This window comes from Anguilla rostrata, chromosome 6 (assembly GCF_018555375.3).
Source record: "Anguilla rostrata isolate EN2019 chromosome 6, ASM1855537v3, whole genome shotgun sequence".
Taxonomy (NCBI): Eukaryota; Metazoa; Chordata; class Actinopteri; order Anguilliformes; family Anguillidae; genus Anguilla; species Anguilla rostrata.
In genome coordinates, this window is record NC_057938.1 from 42,737,253 (window position 1) to 42,754,976 (window position 17,724).

A 17,724-nucleotide genomic window follows, 5' to 3' on the forward strand; every position below is an offset into this window, starting at 1 on the left:
CACTTACAGTATGTTCTCGAAGCACTGTAAACTGTGTGTGGGTTGAAAATGCATTAACACAACGATCTGCAAACTTTATTTGCACTCTCAGCTTTAAACTGAACATGTTACATGCCACGCTCCTACAGTACTTATGCGCTAAGTAATTGTGACTGCCTATTAGCAGGAGGATAATTGTTACAAATGCATGTTTGTTCATGCATACAAATGAACAAGGTATACCGCGTTACTGTTCCCATTCAATTCAAATAGTCAACAGCTCCACTCGGATGCTAATGGACGTAGCCTAAACACATCAGTAACCCCATTAATGTCTGTAAGAGTTAATTAACGCCACGGTACACCTACTGATTCTCCCCTTCCAGGTGGTGCGCAATTGGAGTCACTCCAAACAAATAAATGGCACCTTGCACTCAAAGGACTGTGTACGACTCCAGCAAAATGCTTTTATTCTCTCTTTTATTCTCTCCCTTTTATCGAAGGAGCTAGTTTAAATGCTGCCTGGGGTATTTTTCATAATGTGTGGAGCCTCACACAACCACCACAGAAGAAGAGCACAGATGCCCCATTCCCCCGCCCCCCCTTACCGGCTGCCTTGCATTGGGGTCCCCTGGCTGAGGGGGGTGGAGGCCGGGGTGGGGGGCTTCAGGTCGCCGGGCATCTCCGTCATCGAGCTGCTGCCCTCGGACTGGGGGGTCTGGGGGCCCTGGAGGGACCCCGAATTAGCTGGAGAGAAAGAGAGAGAGGGGGAGCGGGGAAGAGGAGTGAAAAACGAGATAAACGAGGCGTCTCTCTCCTTCCTGGAAGGGAAGGCTGGTGCAAAAGGTAGAGCTTCTGCAGCGACGAAAGCGCTAGCTATCATCCAAAGGGAGAAAAGGCGTGTTCCGTTAAGTATCGCATGTGAGCAAGGAGTGCTGCTCGCAGAGTCGAAGAAGACTGTAGGTTACACTTACATTACAGTACAGCCATTTAGCAGGCGCTCTTATCCAGAGAAACTTACACAACTTTCTTGACATAACATTTACATTGCATCCATTTATACACTTGGATGTATACTGAAGGTTAAGTACATGGCTCAAGGCAGTACAACGGCAGTGTCCTACCCGGGAATCAAACCTGTGACCTTTAGGTTACAAGACCAATTCCTTACCCATTATGCTACACTGCCACCCAAGGTCTCTCAGGCTCAGAGCTCAGGCACCTTCACTGTGAAACCCACACACACACACACACACACACACACAAACACACAAGCCAGGGCCCCAGTATTGGCTGTGGAGCCAGACCCACAATGCCCTCTTTGGAGTGAAAAAAAATTATCACTTTATTACAGAGAAATAGCCACTATCAGACTGAGCTACGGCTATGCTGAAAAATCCCATTTTTATATTGGAGCTCGATAGCGCTCGGAAGTCAAGTGGGCCTCGGGGGGCTAACGGGTGGGCTCGTCCAGCTGAGGGAAAAGCCCTACGGGGACGAGGCCCCGTGACCCGGCTGGGCGTCCTGCGGGGCCACACCCTGGGGGGGGGGGAGACGGGCTCGGTGGCTATGCTTCATTGGGGCCCCCGTCTCGAAGTGAAAGGTAGGAGCGGCGGTTGGCTGCAGTTGGGTCAGAACACGCACGTGCTAACGTGCTAAGCGCTTCTCCCACTGGAGGATTCGGCAGCGCTGCAATGGAACTTCGCATTAGCACCCCAGTTGCATAGTTTCAATAATATTGTGTACAGTAAGAAATAGACTCCATTTCCTGTAAGGGGGGAGTGGGGGGTTGTGGTCACAGATTCCTTGTACCTTAGATTACAAATCTGCACTAAGTCAATGACAGGTCCAACTGCATGGATGGCCATAAACTTCTTGTTTCATGTTTCATGTACACTCGCTGGTCTGCAAATGCTGTTAGCGAGGTTAGCCAGGTCCACTTCTGCATAACAACGTCTGCTAAACGAATGCCATGTAATGCAATACATTCCTGACGAAAGTTAAGACGCACTGCTGCATAGCTCTGCAGGGAACTGAACTCAACTTCTGGAAGAGACACGTGTGCCTAGTAGACCCTTCTTGCACTAGCAGCGGTGAGAGCAGTTTCTTAAATGCATGCGGAGCCTTGGGTCGGTGTGCCTGAATCATTAATGCATTTGAGTGCACACTGAAACCATTAGGGGAGAATACCAAACACCAGCGTGAATTTTTGATGCCGACCCAACTGGATGCCTTTTGTGCCAAAATGTGTCTATGAACAATAAGACTTTCGGGGACTAACTTATAAAAGTACTACCTTTGTGCTATTTTTAAAATACTTGTCAAATATCTTTAAGATATTATAATATCTTTAAATGTGGCTTAAAATAGCTGTAGTTCTTATGACACCCATACCTGTAGAACATCGGATCTTACTTGAAATGTACTCCTATCATTATTTAACCCACATTAGATGACAATTCTATTTGACGTTTCTATTTAGAATAGCTATTAGCTAATTCTGTTTGTTTTATAATAGGAGATTGTTCTTGAAGGAGCTTTTCCCAGGTGCCGACTGCTTTCTGATCCAATGCAAGAGCAAGAGAAGCTATTTTAACCTGCAGCAGCACATGAAAAGGGTTCAGATGCAGCCTGCGTAGCGCACAGAGCAGCTTTCACGCGCTTCCCCACTCCGCGAACGCAAACAGAACGGCTGGCTTCTATAGCGACGCTAATCCCACCGAACACACCCTAGGTTTATTTTCCGCTAAAAGATGCGGCGATTGCATATACGCGCATCAAACGCAACAAAGCTAAGTGGATCCGCGCGGTGTTTGCCCGTGTCTTCAGATCATCCCCAAACTTGTACAGACAAGAGGCGTTAGGACCCACTGATGAATACAGACAGGAATACACACTCGATGCCACAGAGCACTGAAACAATCCTTTTTGAAATTTTCGAGAGGAACAAACACACAAATCAAATAAAAGCCTCCCTCTCTGGGAGCAGATACCAAACCACCGCCCCTAAAACAAGCCCAAGAAAGGACTAGGATGCAAGAAAAACAGACCCTAGCAAAAAGCGTAATTTGCAAGAACTATTTTGAGCAAATGACCACAGCTGTATTAAGAAGTGGGGGTGGGCGAGGTTAATAATTCTAATTATCAGTACGGAACATCATTAGCAGCCTCTTCCTTTCTCTGAGGTAATACCAGGGAAAAAAAAAAAATAATACGAATTGCGAATTGAGAATTCCCTGCCTCCATTTTACAGCAGCGAGAGGGAGGAGAGCGACTCCAACAGACAGAGAGGGAGCGGGAGAGGGAGGGGGGGAAGAGCAAGAAAGAAAGAGAGAGAGAGAGAAAGAGAGAGGGGAATGAAAGAGAGAACGAGAGAGCATGGGAGTGGGACGTGTGCTGGTGGGATTCCCCTGACGCGGAGCCGGCGGCCACGTCGTGTTCCAGCGGCAGAGGTAAACAATGCAGGGGTCAGGGGAGGTTAAGTGCGTCTGCATACCTCAGACGCCACCACACTCACGCACACACAGTGAACTCGAGTGCCCTCTGTTCTACATCAAGGGGGGGGGGGGGGGGGGGGGGGGGGGAGAGGGAGCGGAGAGACAGAGGGGGAGGGGAGAGAGAGAGAGGGAGGGAGAGAGAGAAAGAGAGAGACTGGGGGAGGGGGAGGAAAAAAAAAACTGCTGCCTCACCGATCTGCTGCAGTGAATGGAGGTCAGACAGAGGTCATTTCTGTTTATATATTCCGGACTCCTCCCCCATCAATCTTCCTCGGGGGGAATTCCCTGCCTGGCTGCCTGACATCTCTCTCTCTCTCTCTCTCTGATGTCATCATCAGTCAGCTGTTTATAGCCTCACACTGGGCAGCCACCTGCGAGCAGATGTGTACTGCATTGTGGGATACGGACGGGCTTATCGGTCCTGGGGGGGGTGGGGAGGCCCTGTCGGTCCGGGCTTGCCCCGCTCCGCAGTGGAAGCGTCATGTTCCAGCGCTCACCCGAGCTGGGCCCAGGCTTCTTTAGCCACGCAACGCGTCTGCAACCATTTCGCAACGGTTTCGCCTTTCTCTACCGTGTGTCGAAAGCTTAAACGTGCTCGCCTGGGGCTACCGGCCAATCGGAGGGACACCTGGTCTGACTGAAGGAGGAGGAGCCAAACTGGTAAAGTGGCAGAGCCACACTTAAGTTACTTCCTGGGGTTTAACGTTTTCAACGGAACACCATACAGAAATGGAGAAGAGCTTGTGTCGCAGAAAGCAAACAAACAGATCTCAGATTTAACAGGAAACCCTTATAAATCACAGGTGTGAACGAGTGAGCAAAATTGGTCATTTCAATTAATTCAGCCACCCCCCCCCCCAAATAAACTGAATGAACTGAAAAAATATACCCACTGTTACCACCGTACAATTTTACCGACTGTATACGCATTGGCAAATTCCATTTGGCTGTTATTTCAAACTTAACAAAAGACTTAGTGGGCCACTGCTGATTATCGGGATTATATCCAAAATCAAACACCTCCGAATGTTACTCCTCCTATAAAACACCTTTTTCAAGACCCTGATTTGAAAAAACGTGTGCCAATCACAGCAGGCAGCTTCATACGAAGTAAAGAAGTGCACTGAAGATACATGCGGATGTAGGTTATATTCAAATGCTGAGATGACAGCCTGTGCTGTGCTCCATGTCTCAATGTAACACATTGCAAATATCTGCCATTAATGGACTAAAACTGCTGCTGGAAACAATAAGTCAGCATTCTCTAGATATGCACACATTACCCACTATACATCTTAAATTGTTCCATATCCTTACACCTTCCAAACCTTACAAGTGTTGTACACTCCTGCTTTTCCCTTCAGAAACATGCAACTCGTCTGTGACCTATTTTCTCTGTCCTAGCAGCAGGAGATGCTCCAACGCCAGGGATGCAGTACCGGTCCTCACCAGGAGATGGCGGCTGGACCTTGGCCTGCTGCTGCTGCTGCTGCTGCTGCTGCTTCTTGCTGTCTGCTGTGGCGAAGACCTCGGGCGGGGGCTCCTCGCCGCGCTCCACCTTGCACTCGAAGGCGAACAGGTACTGGATGTACTGCTTCTTGAGCGAGCTGGCCGAGCTGCTGGACGTGCCCACGTTCAGGTGAGTGGACAGCTCCCTCCACTTCTTGTTCTTGTTCACCTGAGAAAGTCGAGAGGGTGAGGAGACGTGCGCGAGAGCCGAGAGCTGCTTTCGGGCGAGCGTCACTGCTGCTACCAAAGGAAAAGCACTGTAAGGACATATAGGACAATATAACCCCTGTCACAAAGGTAAAACGGTACGAAAATACAGGTCATTGTCACGCCCCTAAACACAATCAAGAACATACAGCCACAGAAAGCATCACCCCCATCACACAGTTAAGACCCTATAACCGTAGAGAGCATCACCCCCATCACACAGTTAAGACCCTATAACCGCAGAGAGCATCACCTCTGTCACACAGTTAAGACCCTATAGCCATACAGACCATCACCCCATCACACAGTTAAGACCCTATAACCAAAGAGAACATCACCTCTGTCACACAGTTAAGACCCTATAGCCAAACAGACCATCACCCCATCACACAGTTAAGACCCTATAATCATAGACAGCATCATCTCCATCACTGTTACAGATCCATAACAATAGAGACCTCTCCAGTCACACATTCAAGACCTATAACCATAGAGGCATATACCCATCACACAGGCAAGACCCTATAATCATAGACAGCATCATCTCCATCACACAGTTAAGATCCTATAACAATAGAGACCATCATCCCAGTCACACATTTAAGACCCTATAACCATAGAGAGCATCATCTCCATCACACAGGCAAGACCCTATAATCATAGACAGCATCATCTCCATCACACAGTTAAGATCCTATAACAATAGAGACCATCATCCCCGTCACACATTTAAGACCCTATAACCATAGAGAGCATCATCTCCATCACACGGGTAAGACCCTATAACGATACAGAATATCATCTCCGTCACGCAGTTAAGATCCTATAACCAGAGACCATCACCCCATCACACAGTTAAGACCGTATAACCATACAGAGCATCATCTGCATCAAACAAGTAAGACCCGATAACCAAAGAGAGTATCACCCCCGTCAAACAATTCAGACCCTATATCCATAGAAAGCATCAACCCTGTCACATAGTTAAGACCCTATAACCATAGAGAGCATCATCTCCGTCACACTGGAAAGACCCTATAACCATAGAGAGCATCATCTGAATCACACAGGTAAGAGGCCTGTGTCCTGGGCAGTACTCACCATGGCCAGGCCACCGATCTCCTTGACGCACATGTAGAGCCTGCAGAGGTCCAGAGGCTTCTTCCCCACGGCCGGCAGGTTGGGGACGGGCGTGCCGCGCTCCTCCATGAAAGACAGGTAGCGGTCCACCCAGATCCTCCTCTCGGGCTCCCCGCCCATGTCGTACAGCCTCGTGATCTTCTCATTGGTCATGGTGGAGGAGCTGTGCTTCTGGGGGGCGGGGTGTAAGGGGAGGGCGGGATCACGAGTGAGGGGAGGAAAAAAAAGAAGGAGAGTGAACCAGAGCACCCTGTAAGATCACACCGTTGCTTTCCTGTTTACACCATGGCTTTATAATGACGTTTCCATCACAAACAGTGTTGCATTTTGGGCGACCAGGCCTCGTGTACGTAGAGTAAGCAAGCTGCGGTTCAATGCACGTTCAAAGTTGCGCTCGGAGTTCCAGTGGACGAAAAGTTCAGTCGCATCTCGCGATGGATGAGACACTCTTCCTCAAGGCCTTCATTGCGTGTGCAAGCACGCACGGATCCCGGTCTTGACAAACTTTCACTTAACAATGTAGGTCAACTGAGACACAGATGAACAGAGGCAATACAACATTTACAATTTATCTATCCCAGACACATACATGTGAACGCACACACACACACCCCACTAGGTTTTAATGGCCACCCTGTTACTTCAAGTTTCATAAGCTGAAACTCTAGGTCAAGGCCGAAGATAAAAATTAATTGCAGCAAATTTCCATTCCAGAATCTATAGGTTCCCAAATACAGCAGAAATTCTGACTTGATCAGTTTATATAGCCAACAGCAATACATGACCAAGGCCAAATGGAACATAAATTTGGTCCAGGTCCACATTTCAGATTACACTCTATCCAGTTGGGGCATGATCATATAAACAGAGCTGACATAATGGCAAAGATTTGTGCAAATCCAGGGGGGCCTAAACCCAAGTGCAGTCAAAAGCTTTGCCAAGCACCAAAATGCAATAGCAGCAAAAACTGCCACAGTATTATAAAGTTATTTTCAAACATGCCTCGTGTGCATGTCCGTTCATGACAACCTACTGGACCGCTGTTACATGACAAGTACTGGACAGTTTCACGCCAGCGAAAGACTGATTTCAGCCAGTCTTTGGTACAGCACAAGAACCATGGTTACCCGTGGAGACGACTCACGACACAGCACAACAACGGGTACCAGCGACCACTAAGAACTTTCTCATTAACACACTGAGCATGCTCAGAGGAGGCTGGCCGCAACCACGGATCAGAGAGCAAAGGAGAGCTCTTCTCAAACGTTCTCAAAGTAATGGTGAAGTCGGGGGAACGTTTTCAAAATATTACACCGTTATGCTGAAGAGATACTGGATGAACGGGGCGGGGCAGGGGGCGGAGCCACAGGCCCAGGTCAGTCACCTCCGCTCAGCACAGTCTTTAATGAGAAAGTCTCTCACACACTGTCTGCACACCACACACATTTTACATTTTTAATAACACTCATACTACAACAAACGACATCACATCATGAGCATGCTGCCAAAAGAAAGAAAGAAAGAAAGAAAGAAACCAAAAAAAAAACCCAAAAAACTAAAAACACAGGAAAGAGAGAAAAAAAATGAAACTCTTGCCACTTACAGGGCTGGACGGAGTCTTTGGCCAGGCGGGGCTGCTAATGCTATCGCTTTCATCCCCATGATACGAGGAGAGACTAGCAGGACTGGGGGAGAGGGGGCAGGGGGTGGGGGGCTGGGAAACACACTGAGAGCTGAAGCTATCCTGTGGCAGAGAATAAGGGGACAAGACACACCGGGGGCACATGGTGAGTGTTGGCTGGCAGTCAAAAGAGAAAGAGAGAGAGAGAGAGAGAGAGTGTCCTCGGTCACTTTTTCCTCAGTTTTTTCGTAGACTTTCCCCCCGCAGCGGCCGGACAGCACGTGAGAGAGACCCCCCCCTTGCAGGGAATTCTGGGAGCCGCGGCTCGGGGGGTTCCGCACGCGTGCAGTTCTGTCACGGGCCGCTCCGCGTCCCTCTCTCTAGCAGGGCGTCGGCAGACACGCCCATTCGGCTCTTCTGTGGTCTCTCAGCCAGGTCTCAATGTATAACTCAACACATGAACTGATATGGTCAGCAACAGGCCTGGGTCAAATACGTATTTGTTTTGGATTCCAATACACTTCTATGTTTTACTCATCTTGTCTGGTGTATCGGAACCAATGGAATGCTCTCAAAAAGTGCAAACTCCGCCTACTGGTCATATCGGCAGGCTCAGTTCCACCAGGCAAGATCAATAGAGCACAGATAAGTAGTTGAATCAAAAACAAATACGTATTTGACCCAGGTCTGGTAAGGAATGGGATTTCATGATTCAAAAAAAGAATACCAGGTAAATAAACGGAAATCTGAGCAACAGAGGCGGGAAAGCGGACCAATCTCTGCGCTTGAGAGGGGAGAAAGCCGGCATGCAGAGTCTGTGGTAGGGCCCATGGCGGGTAACTACAGACCGGAGAGGGGGCCTACGAGAAGCCGCAGGGCCTGCTTTTGAAACTCAAGCCAAAGCCGCAAACACGAGGGCCTCGCTACCGCTAGCAATGTTGCCATGACAACACGAAGCACAAGACTGAGGGCCAAACAGGATGAGTAAATGAATGAGAACAAAATGATTAAAGTAAATGAAATAAAAATAAAAATGTTTCAAATCAAACAAGACAAATGTGTTGTTTGTATCCAGGACACAAGCCAGTTGTATGCAGAGGTTTATTAATTACAGAAACTCCAATGCGGTAAGAGCAAGTAACTTTACATTTAGGAGGCTTAAGAGTAAAAGAACCATGAGATATAAGGAAGAGCAACATGCAAAAAAAAAAAAAACTAAAATTAAATAAAAAAAGCAAAAGCATGAAAACTACACATCAGGAGGACAATAGGAACGTATTTCTGAACATATTTATGTCAAACCAAAATCCAGATGGCATTAACAGTTCAAAAGTAAAGGTATGACAAAATCTAACTCGCAGTGAACAAGCCATCTTCAATTAGCAAAGTAATAAATTGCTACACAAAAAAATGTAAACAAATACCTGTCCCAGAAATATTAATAAGCGGATCTTGAGAATGTGACCATATCGAAATGAAGACGTGTGAAAATGGACTACGACTACACGTCTACATTCAGAGAGGAGGCAAACTGACGGGCTTGGAGAGCCACGGAAAATTCCGGAGAGCTTCGTGATTCTTTTCATCTTAGACCGTCCGGACGTTTATCTGAAAACCAGGCCCCCCTCCCCCTCACCCTGCCGCCCGACCGAAATTCCTGTCAGGAAGCCAGCGGACGGTTTTTGATCTCAGACTGCCCCGTCCGACCCGCTGTCAGCAAATGGTTGGGAGAACACCCCCCCGGCCCCCACCCCCCCCACCCACCCCGTGCCCCTCCCACTGATGCTCCTGTCTTCCCGACTCTCTCTCTGACAGACGGTCACCGGAGCAGACTTTACCGATTTTCTTTCCCCCCTGAAAACCCCTGATGCTGCAGTGAGTGAGTCTTGCTTTCCCAAGCATTCAGCAAAGTGTTAGAGCCATTAAAGAAAACCACATGCTTTTAGGACAGGAGAGGAGCCCATTAGCACAGGACGGAGGGAGGGAGGGAGGGAGGGGAGAGAGTGGGGTGGTAGAGAGATAGGTGTAGAGAGGGGTAGGGCAAGAGAGGGAGAGGGAGAGGAGAGCAAGGAAGGGGGAGAGATAGAGACAGAGAGAGAGAGAGAAAGTGGGGTGTAGAGAGGGACAGAGAGAGGGGAGAAGAGAGATAGGTGCAGAGAGGGGTAGAGCAAGAGAGCGAGGAAGGGGGGAGAGATGAGGGATAGAGAGAGGATAGAGAAGAGAGATAGGTGTAGAGAGGGGTAGAGCAAGAGGGGGAGAGGAGAAGAGAGCGAGGAAGGGGAGAGAGAGAGGGGTAGAGAGAGGGTAGACATAGGTGTAGAGAGGGGTACGGTGAGAGAGGGAGAGGAGAAGAGAGGAGGGGGAGAGAGGTGCAGAGAGGGGGGGGTAGAAAGATAGGTGAAGAGAGAGGGGAGTGGGAGACGAAAATAGAGCAAAGGAGGGGGGAGAGAGATAGAGAGAAAGGTGGAGAGAGAGAGGGAGAGGGAGAGGAGAAAAAGGAGAGAGAGAGATTCTGTTCCAGGAGGAGGTGCTCGTACCTTGGCCTTCGGAGGCTCTGGGGTCGGAACGCTCCCCTCCTCCTTGCTGTTGTCTGGCTTCTGCTTTGGGTCAGCAGCCATCCCCATGGGCCCTGTGAAGGAGGAGCCAGCAGCTATGACAGCTGCTATGAGGTCACACCTATCTGCAGCTGCTGAACAATGCATACAGACCCCTGGCATTCTCCAGGATGCCCCGACTTCAGACCTTTCATATCGACTTTGAGATATTTTATTTATTTATTTTTATACCGGAAGTAACTGACATGCCTTCAACAAGGGGACCATCTGCAAGGAACTCTGCTCCCATCTAATAGTTGCTGCTGAACCATTTCAAATCGACTGTTCGCTAATGACGTTGATTTAATTAAGACAGACACGGCAAGAGGAGGAGAGAAATTTTCACCGCAGGAAAAACGGCTGATTGTTTTCGAAAGTTAGGAACAAATATTACATTTATTAAAATGAATTACAGCAGCCAAATGATTGTCAACTTAGCCACCTGCTCTCACAGTGCGAGAATGTACGAAAATCTTTGAAAACAACTGTGAACATTCGCTAACATTAGCCGACAGTCGCATTGATGAATACACTTGAGATTTGGTTGTACAGGTTGTATCTGGTTTCTGACTGAAAAGGGCAAATGTGATTGGGTAGATCTAGCATCTGTAATTGCAATCAGCTCCTATGGCCAATCTCCTTCGCTGCTTACCTGAGGGCGGGGCGTTGTAGGGCGGGCCTTGGGGCGTCATCCTCCCAGAGCTGTTCCCCGTGGGCTGACTGTAGGGGGCGCTGGACCCCATCCCGCTCATCTGGTTCACGTTGGGGTAGCCGCTCTGCCTGTTTGCCGAGAGAGCGACAATGTCTCTTTAACAAGGGTTCCAGGACGGCGGAAACACTGACCCCCCCCGTGATAGCCATATCACCATTCGGAAGCACTAGCTGGGAACCTCCTGGGACATTCACTGTTAAGATCACTTCCCATTCCCTTCAAAACTATAAACGCAACCAACACCGAGATTTACACCAATCAGAACCGCTCTGCTTTGGTTCCCTCATCCCTCTCTCTGTCCACCTGGCCGTCGCTTAGCAAGTGCGTCCTGAGCGCCAGAAAAATGGAGAGCAATAAAACCTGAGAGGAGTCAAAACAACACACCGCTAAAGGGAGAATAATGTTATTGAAGCAGTGTTATTGGGCCATGCAGGCCGGCGGGCTTGTTGATTAGAAAGATTTGGCATGGCGAGAGCTCGGTTTAGTGCTGTTATTCACAGGCGTGCCAAAACAGCTCCGCTAAATACAATAAAACAGATGTCTCTCAGTGTTGAGTAACATAATGGGTGACAAAAGGGGTTGCCCCCCTACCCCCTCCCGAAAAGAGTAAAATTGGAATCCTGAAGGTGTCCGTCTGGAAGAACTGTGTCTATTTATTTCTAATGACTACTTTAAAGGAAATCCCCCTTTCACATGGGTGGGTTGTTTACAGGACATCAGACAGTGTATCGCTACCCCCGAACTGGCTGAGGGGGGGGGGGGGCGGCATCTCCACAGTGGTCCTGACTAACCGTCTATGACAGCCGTGCTGCCCCCCGGTCGCCATGGTACCATGATAACAGAAGCGCAGAGCACAGAAGGGATGTCAGTCAGGGTGACACTCCGCTCTATGCCCCGCCCCCTGATGAGACACAGAGATGGGGGGCACAGGAACGGGCAAAAGGGGTGGGGCTGGGGAGGGGGGGGAAGGGGTGGGCGGGGGCGTTCCTGACGGATTGGAAGGTACGTTATGAATTATATATGGGAATCAATCTGCTTTCAAAAGCGGCGCAGCCTCTAAAAGGGTCTGACTCAACCAAAACAAAAACAATTCTAACTAAATAAAAGCCCCCGGAATGAAAGAACAGCTTTTAACATATTAAATCCTACAAAAAAAAAACATCAAACAGCTCACGAGGAGAAAAGCCATTTATTCTCCTCATTTATTAAGAGAGACCCTTCCTGCCAAGGCTCCGCTAAGCAAGGCTGGGGGCAGCCGCGGATTCTTGACATTCAAGCGCTTCTTATTTACTTAGCAAATGTACTTACTGAGGGGGCTGAAAATGAATTATTTGGCGAGGATTTGCCCAAAAGGCTTTTCTCTCTCTCTCTCTCTCTCTCTCTCTCTCTCATTCATTCTCTCTCTCTCTCCTGTTTTTACTTTGCTTTCATTCCGATTTCTTTAGCTTGCTTTCGCTAAGTGCTCCTTCCATTTCCATTTCTCTCCGGGAGAATTTCGAGTCCCCGCCATGCCCTGAAGTAGCTCGGCGGGCGCAGTTCTTAAGAGAGAACGGTAGCCAAGGTTAACTCGCCCGTCTGCCAGTCACAAACCCCCCACCCCCCCCCCCACCCCACCAATACTACTGCTGCCAGCGTACACACACACTCCCCGTGACACTCTCTCAGGTCAATCGATGAATTCACCGGCACAACAGAAGTGGCTACCCAGTAAAACACACACAGAAACATATAAACGCATGCACCCACACACACGCGCACACACAGAACAATGCCATTTTTTGAAGGAGTTCCAAAGAACCGGCTCAAAATTTAAAAATCTGCCTCGTATTAATCGATGTACGAGGACAAACCGAGCCGAGGGTGACAGCGAGCTGGGAGAGTTCCAACACGCCGACCCAAACTCATCCCTATTGGTCCTCGCCAGATTAGCCTTTTTCCGCTACATGGGCAAAATGACCAATGAGAAACATAAACAAATGAAATTATCCTCCAACCACAAAAAAAAACCAAAAAAAAAACAAAAGCAAAAAGGTTTGTTCACCTCCACACCTAGGCTGTGCGAGTATCGCCATGGCAACGTGCTTGCGGTTCTAGAACGAGAGAGGGAGGTGGGGGGGGGGAGTGGGGGGTGATCAGAAGCCTCTGTCAGGCAGCTTTAATTAAGCTCACCAACCTCACATGAGCAACATCTAAGAGCGAGCTGAAAGACACGGCAGCACTTCAAAAAGAATACAAAAAAAGGAAAAAAAAAAAAAAATGGTAATGAGGGAGGGAGGCGGGAGCCGGAGGATTATTATGTGCGAGATGCGCTTTTCCCTTCGCTTTGTTTTCCTGAGCCCCAAAATCTTTAATCAGCAAGGCGGGGGATTTTAGGACCCAGATGCGCGGCCCCACCGCCCGCAGGGCCCGCTGCGGGGCTCCGGGAGGGCGAGCCCAACGCGCTCGCTCGCTCACTCGCTCTGCCCCCCGGCCACCAGGAGTCGGCGGGGAAACGCCGCGGCGACCGGTCCTTCCCGCGCGGCCGAGGCGGGCGGCGCCCTCCGAGCGTCTGACATTCGCGGCGGCGCTCAATGACACGGGCAGCGCTAAGAAACCGCCCCGGCGCGACGCAAAACCACGTCCTCCAGCGCGACGCAAAACCGCGTCCTCCAGCGCGACCAGACCAAATCCCCCGAGCTAATTAAGCCCAGGGCTGCCTTAAGCGTGCAGCGCCAGCAGTGTGCTGCAAATACAGTGCAATACCAGCTACACACATAAACGCTAACGCTACGCACTGAGATATTACTATTGAATGCGGTAGTGTACGGGGAGGGCTGACACCGTGTTGTTTGCTATATGTATGGATCCATGAGGGATGTGGGCTACTGAGTGAACCATCTGGTCACATGTCTTAACTGATGATTCAAAAACGTCAAACGATCAGATTAGCAAAACTCGTTTTCGCTCAAGTTCCGCTACGTGTCAACACTGAATGATCAATCTTATCCATGGCGGTATGTTGACGAACAAATACCAGATAGCTTACTCTCTATCTTCGCTTCTAAATCATTCAAATACGAAAAAAAAACAAATACATGATTGTGGCAATGTATCACTTCCATGAGTCCAATTAGCCTATATTCGAAAGGGTCCTTCATTTTATCAAAGGCATATTAAGATATCATATCAATTTAAACCAGCACGATTATATTTCAAATGGAGCCTTTGCCTTCAAATGGATATTTTAGGCTGCAAAGGAACGGTGATATTTTATCACCTCATTAATGCAGTTTTTATGACAGTGCGCCAATGTTTTTTAATTATTAATTTTTTTTTACAGGAGAGCTGACAGTCCACCGTTCTTGCATATTTTTCCTCATATTTTCTCAGACGGGGGGAAAACAGAGAGGGTGCCAGACAGAGATGGGACCACAGTGCCGGAAATCAAACCCTCAGCCGCACAGGGGGATTTATATACTGGTCGACATTTGGCTGCCCTACGCAGTACTGCGCTACACAGTAAAATAATAAAATTACCACACCAAAATGAATCCTTCCCCCTCAAAATTACACACTTCCTTTATCGAAACTTTTCACCAAACATAACACTTAACCCCATTCTTTACATGCATTCAGCTTAAGTTAAATGCATTTTTAAAATTTATGTTAAAATATCCGTACCCAAACAAATTAAGGAGAGCAATTTGGAAGAATTGGGTACAGAAGGCTAGTAATTGCATAGCTCATAACGCCAAGTCACTGATGAACCCCAGTATAGCGAAACCCTCAAATCTTTAGCTTAACCTAAAATGAAAAAAGATGGCCGTGGACCTCTTATGAAGGCAGCAGTTGATGAGTTGACATGAGATTGACTAATAAGTTCATGTTATAATTATGTATGGGACTTGCTTGTTATTTGTACAGCAACATGGCTGAAAATAATATAAACTCAACATCATCTTCAACAGGAACCAATTTCATGACTCCAAAACAAAGCATAATCCTCAGAAAATACATCCGCCTTCCTGGTAAGCATAGCTAGTGGACATCATGACATCTAACGGGATCATTTCTTGAAATTCTTGAAGGTCTGAAACAATATTGTGTGGAGGAGACTAAAAGGGCAGATAAAATTGCAGAATACATAAAAACCCAATGACTGTGGCTAGCAGAGAAAAACACTAAAAAAAGCGGACAAAAAATTTAAACTCAGAATAACTCAGAAGTACCACCACTGACAGGAAAAAAAAAATCAACTTGCCTGTCAGAGTATTAACGGAAAAAAAATCAGATGATATTTTCAAGAAATGAAGACAAACAATCAGCAAAGACCAAACCTGTTTACTTGAACTATCACAACAAACGTGTCATCGCTGTCACAACAGTGTCATGTAATTGTGCAGCAAAAAGGTGTTAATAGACATTAGACATAACAGGTATCAAGAAACAGCGCAACAAAACAAAACATTCTCATTCGCTGTATGCGAATGTGTTTAAGTCTGTGGCTAAAATGGCAAAGTTTAGCTAATTTTGTGAATTTGACCTTGCCGCCACCCTTTTCCGAGCCCTGGAGAACTTTTAAGAGCATTAAGGACCTTCCTCCTCAATCTGCTCTCTGAACGGGCCGCGTGCAAACAGCATTCAAAAAGCATCGTTCCTAAAAATGATTCACAGGGTCGGTCGATACGGGATCAGAGCACAGACTGTAGAAAAAATATGGACCAAGTCACTATGACATCACCCATCGACTTTCCATTGGCTTGGTGAAAAGCGTTTTTAAAGAGGTCAGGGAGTAAATCGACAGCTTTTCCCACAGTGGTCCTTTCCTACTTATAAAATGTCTTCCAGAACATCCTGCTGGGAAGAACAGTGCAGCAAAGTGAACTGCACTATACAAAATAGAAGACTGGATGAGACCCGACGTAGAGTATATAAAATCCAAACGAGTTACTGTGTAACAACGTATAATAAACTTCATTTTATGTCTCCACCCTGTGGAACGTCACCCACTTATAAAATATAAAATGATCGCACAAAGAGGGAACAGAGGTTCGGTATTTTTTTAACGCCACGAGGATGAAGACAGAGGAGAACGGCGGTGGCTTGAAGCGACCGCTCTTCCTCGTCGTCTGGCTCCGGCGGGAAGTCGGGGAGAACCCAGCGGAAGATTGACAGCTCTCCTCATTCAACGGAGCAGCGCGCACAATGTCACGCCAGCTCTTATTGACAGCGAATCCATCTCTTAATCGTTCTCCGGCGTTTACATGCTCCGCTATACAAGCAGACACAAGCCATTAATCTCAAAGTGCCAAAAACAACTTATTAGCGAATGCCATCAGACAAGAGTGCAGTGGAGGACGCTGCCATAGACACAGGCACCTCGTGCTCTCGCAGTTTATAAATATTTCCATCGATTTCGTTCTCTGCCGTGTGATTTTTAAGGGACATTACATAAAAAAACAACACCAACATCAGACGTCAGCGCAACGAATCAGCCGCCACGCTCGACTTTTAATCCCCGATTTGACGAGTGAGACGTAACGAATATTGGACTTTGCGACAGCTGGTCCCCGGTGGTTGCCTCTTCCATCCTGTCACCAGTGTTGGCGGTGATGGATGGCGGTAGGAGTCTCACCATAATCACCGTATCCTTTTCATTTTCATTTTCCTTAAATTGAAACCAGTGTGCTGTGTATCCCACCTGTGTATCTCATTGCACAGGGCCTTAGTTATCGTGGGTGTTGGTCATATTTACCATTGGAATAAAATCCAACAATGTGATCCTCATAGAAATATGTATGTATGTCTGTGAAATGATAAGCTATAGACAAATAGACAGAGAAGCACCATTATGAGTCAGCCAAACTGCTTCACCATGTCACCCAACATATCTCAGAATCCAAACATGCTCCGCCCACCCCTGGCCCAGAAACCATGCAATCATGATTATTATGTGCCATGCACATCGTCACCGCAGGGTTAGTGCCAGAGCCAACATGGCTGCCTTAGTTACGCAGTTTCCAGGGAGCGGCTCGCTCAAGACTGACAGCTGAGCCTGGGAAGCAAACGGCGGCAGAACGGAGGTCGGCAGCACCGTGACCTACCCGTACAGCTCAGGCTGGTGCATCATGGGAGGTGCCTGAGCGTTGCTGTAGTTCAGTTGTTGAGGCTGAGTTTGGGGAAGGGGTGTGGGTAAGGGCCGTGTCCCTGACCCAGCCTGGCTGGGGTAGACAGGGGACCGTGCATACAGTGGCCTGGAGCAGGGGCAAGAGAACAGCTTCTTTGGTTTAATCCTTTAAGGTGTGAGATCGCAAATATGTGATTAGAATGCTTTTTTTAACGGAACATTTCTAATACTGATGTAGCAATCACTACTGGTAATTGAAAGCAATGGAGTTCTAAAACACTGACTTTGAATTTTGAAAAAGCAGTAAATGCACCATAAATTTGAAATGAGATGTCACTCACTCCCTTCACTACAGTGTG

General features: G+C 47.9%; 1 protein-coding gene across 7 annotated transcripts in view; it reads right to left on the reverse strand.

Moving 5' to 3' along the window:
- The window catches only part of arid1b (AT-rich interactive domain 1B), a 113,146-nt gene that overhangs the window by 6,272 nt on the left and 89,150 nt on the right, over nt 1-17,724 (reverse strand). For 4 of the 7 annotated variants that reach the window (XM_064339832.1, XM_064339831.1, XM_064339830.1 and 1 more), the window contains 7 exons: nt 17,343-17,492; nt 11,200-11,327; nt 10,491-10,582; nt 7,936-8,076; nt 6,294-6,503; nt 4,926-5,154; nt 588-726 (listed from right to left, as the gene is read on the reverse strand). In XM_064339832.1, the coding sequence (XP_064195902.1) occupies nt 588-726; nt 4,926-5,154; nt 6,294-6,503; nt 7,936-8,076; nt 10,491-10,582; nt 11,200-11,327; nt 17,343-17,492 (1,089 nt within the window). The remainder of the gene's footprint in view (nt 1-587; nt 727-4,925; nt 5,155-6,293; nt 6,504-7,935; nt 8,077-10,490; nt 10,583-11,199; nt 11,328-17,342; nt 17,493-17,724) is intronic. The other 3 variants (XM_064339836.1, XM_064339834.1, XM_064339833.1) reach the window with 2 other exon arrangements.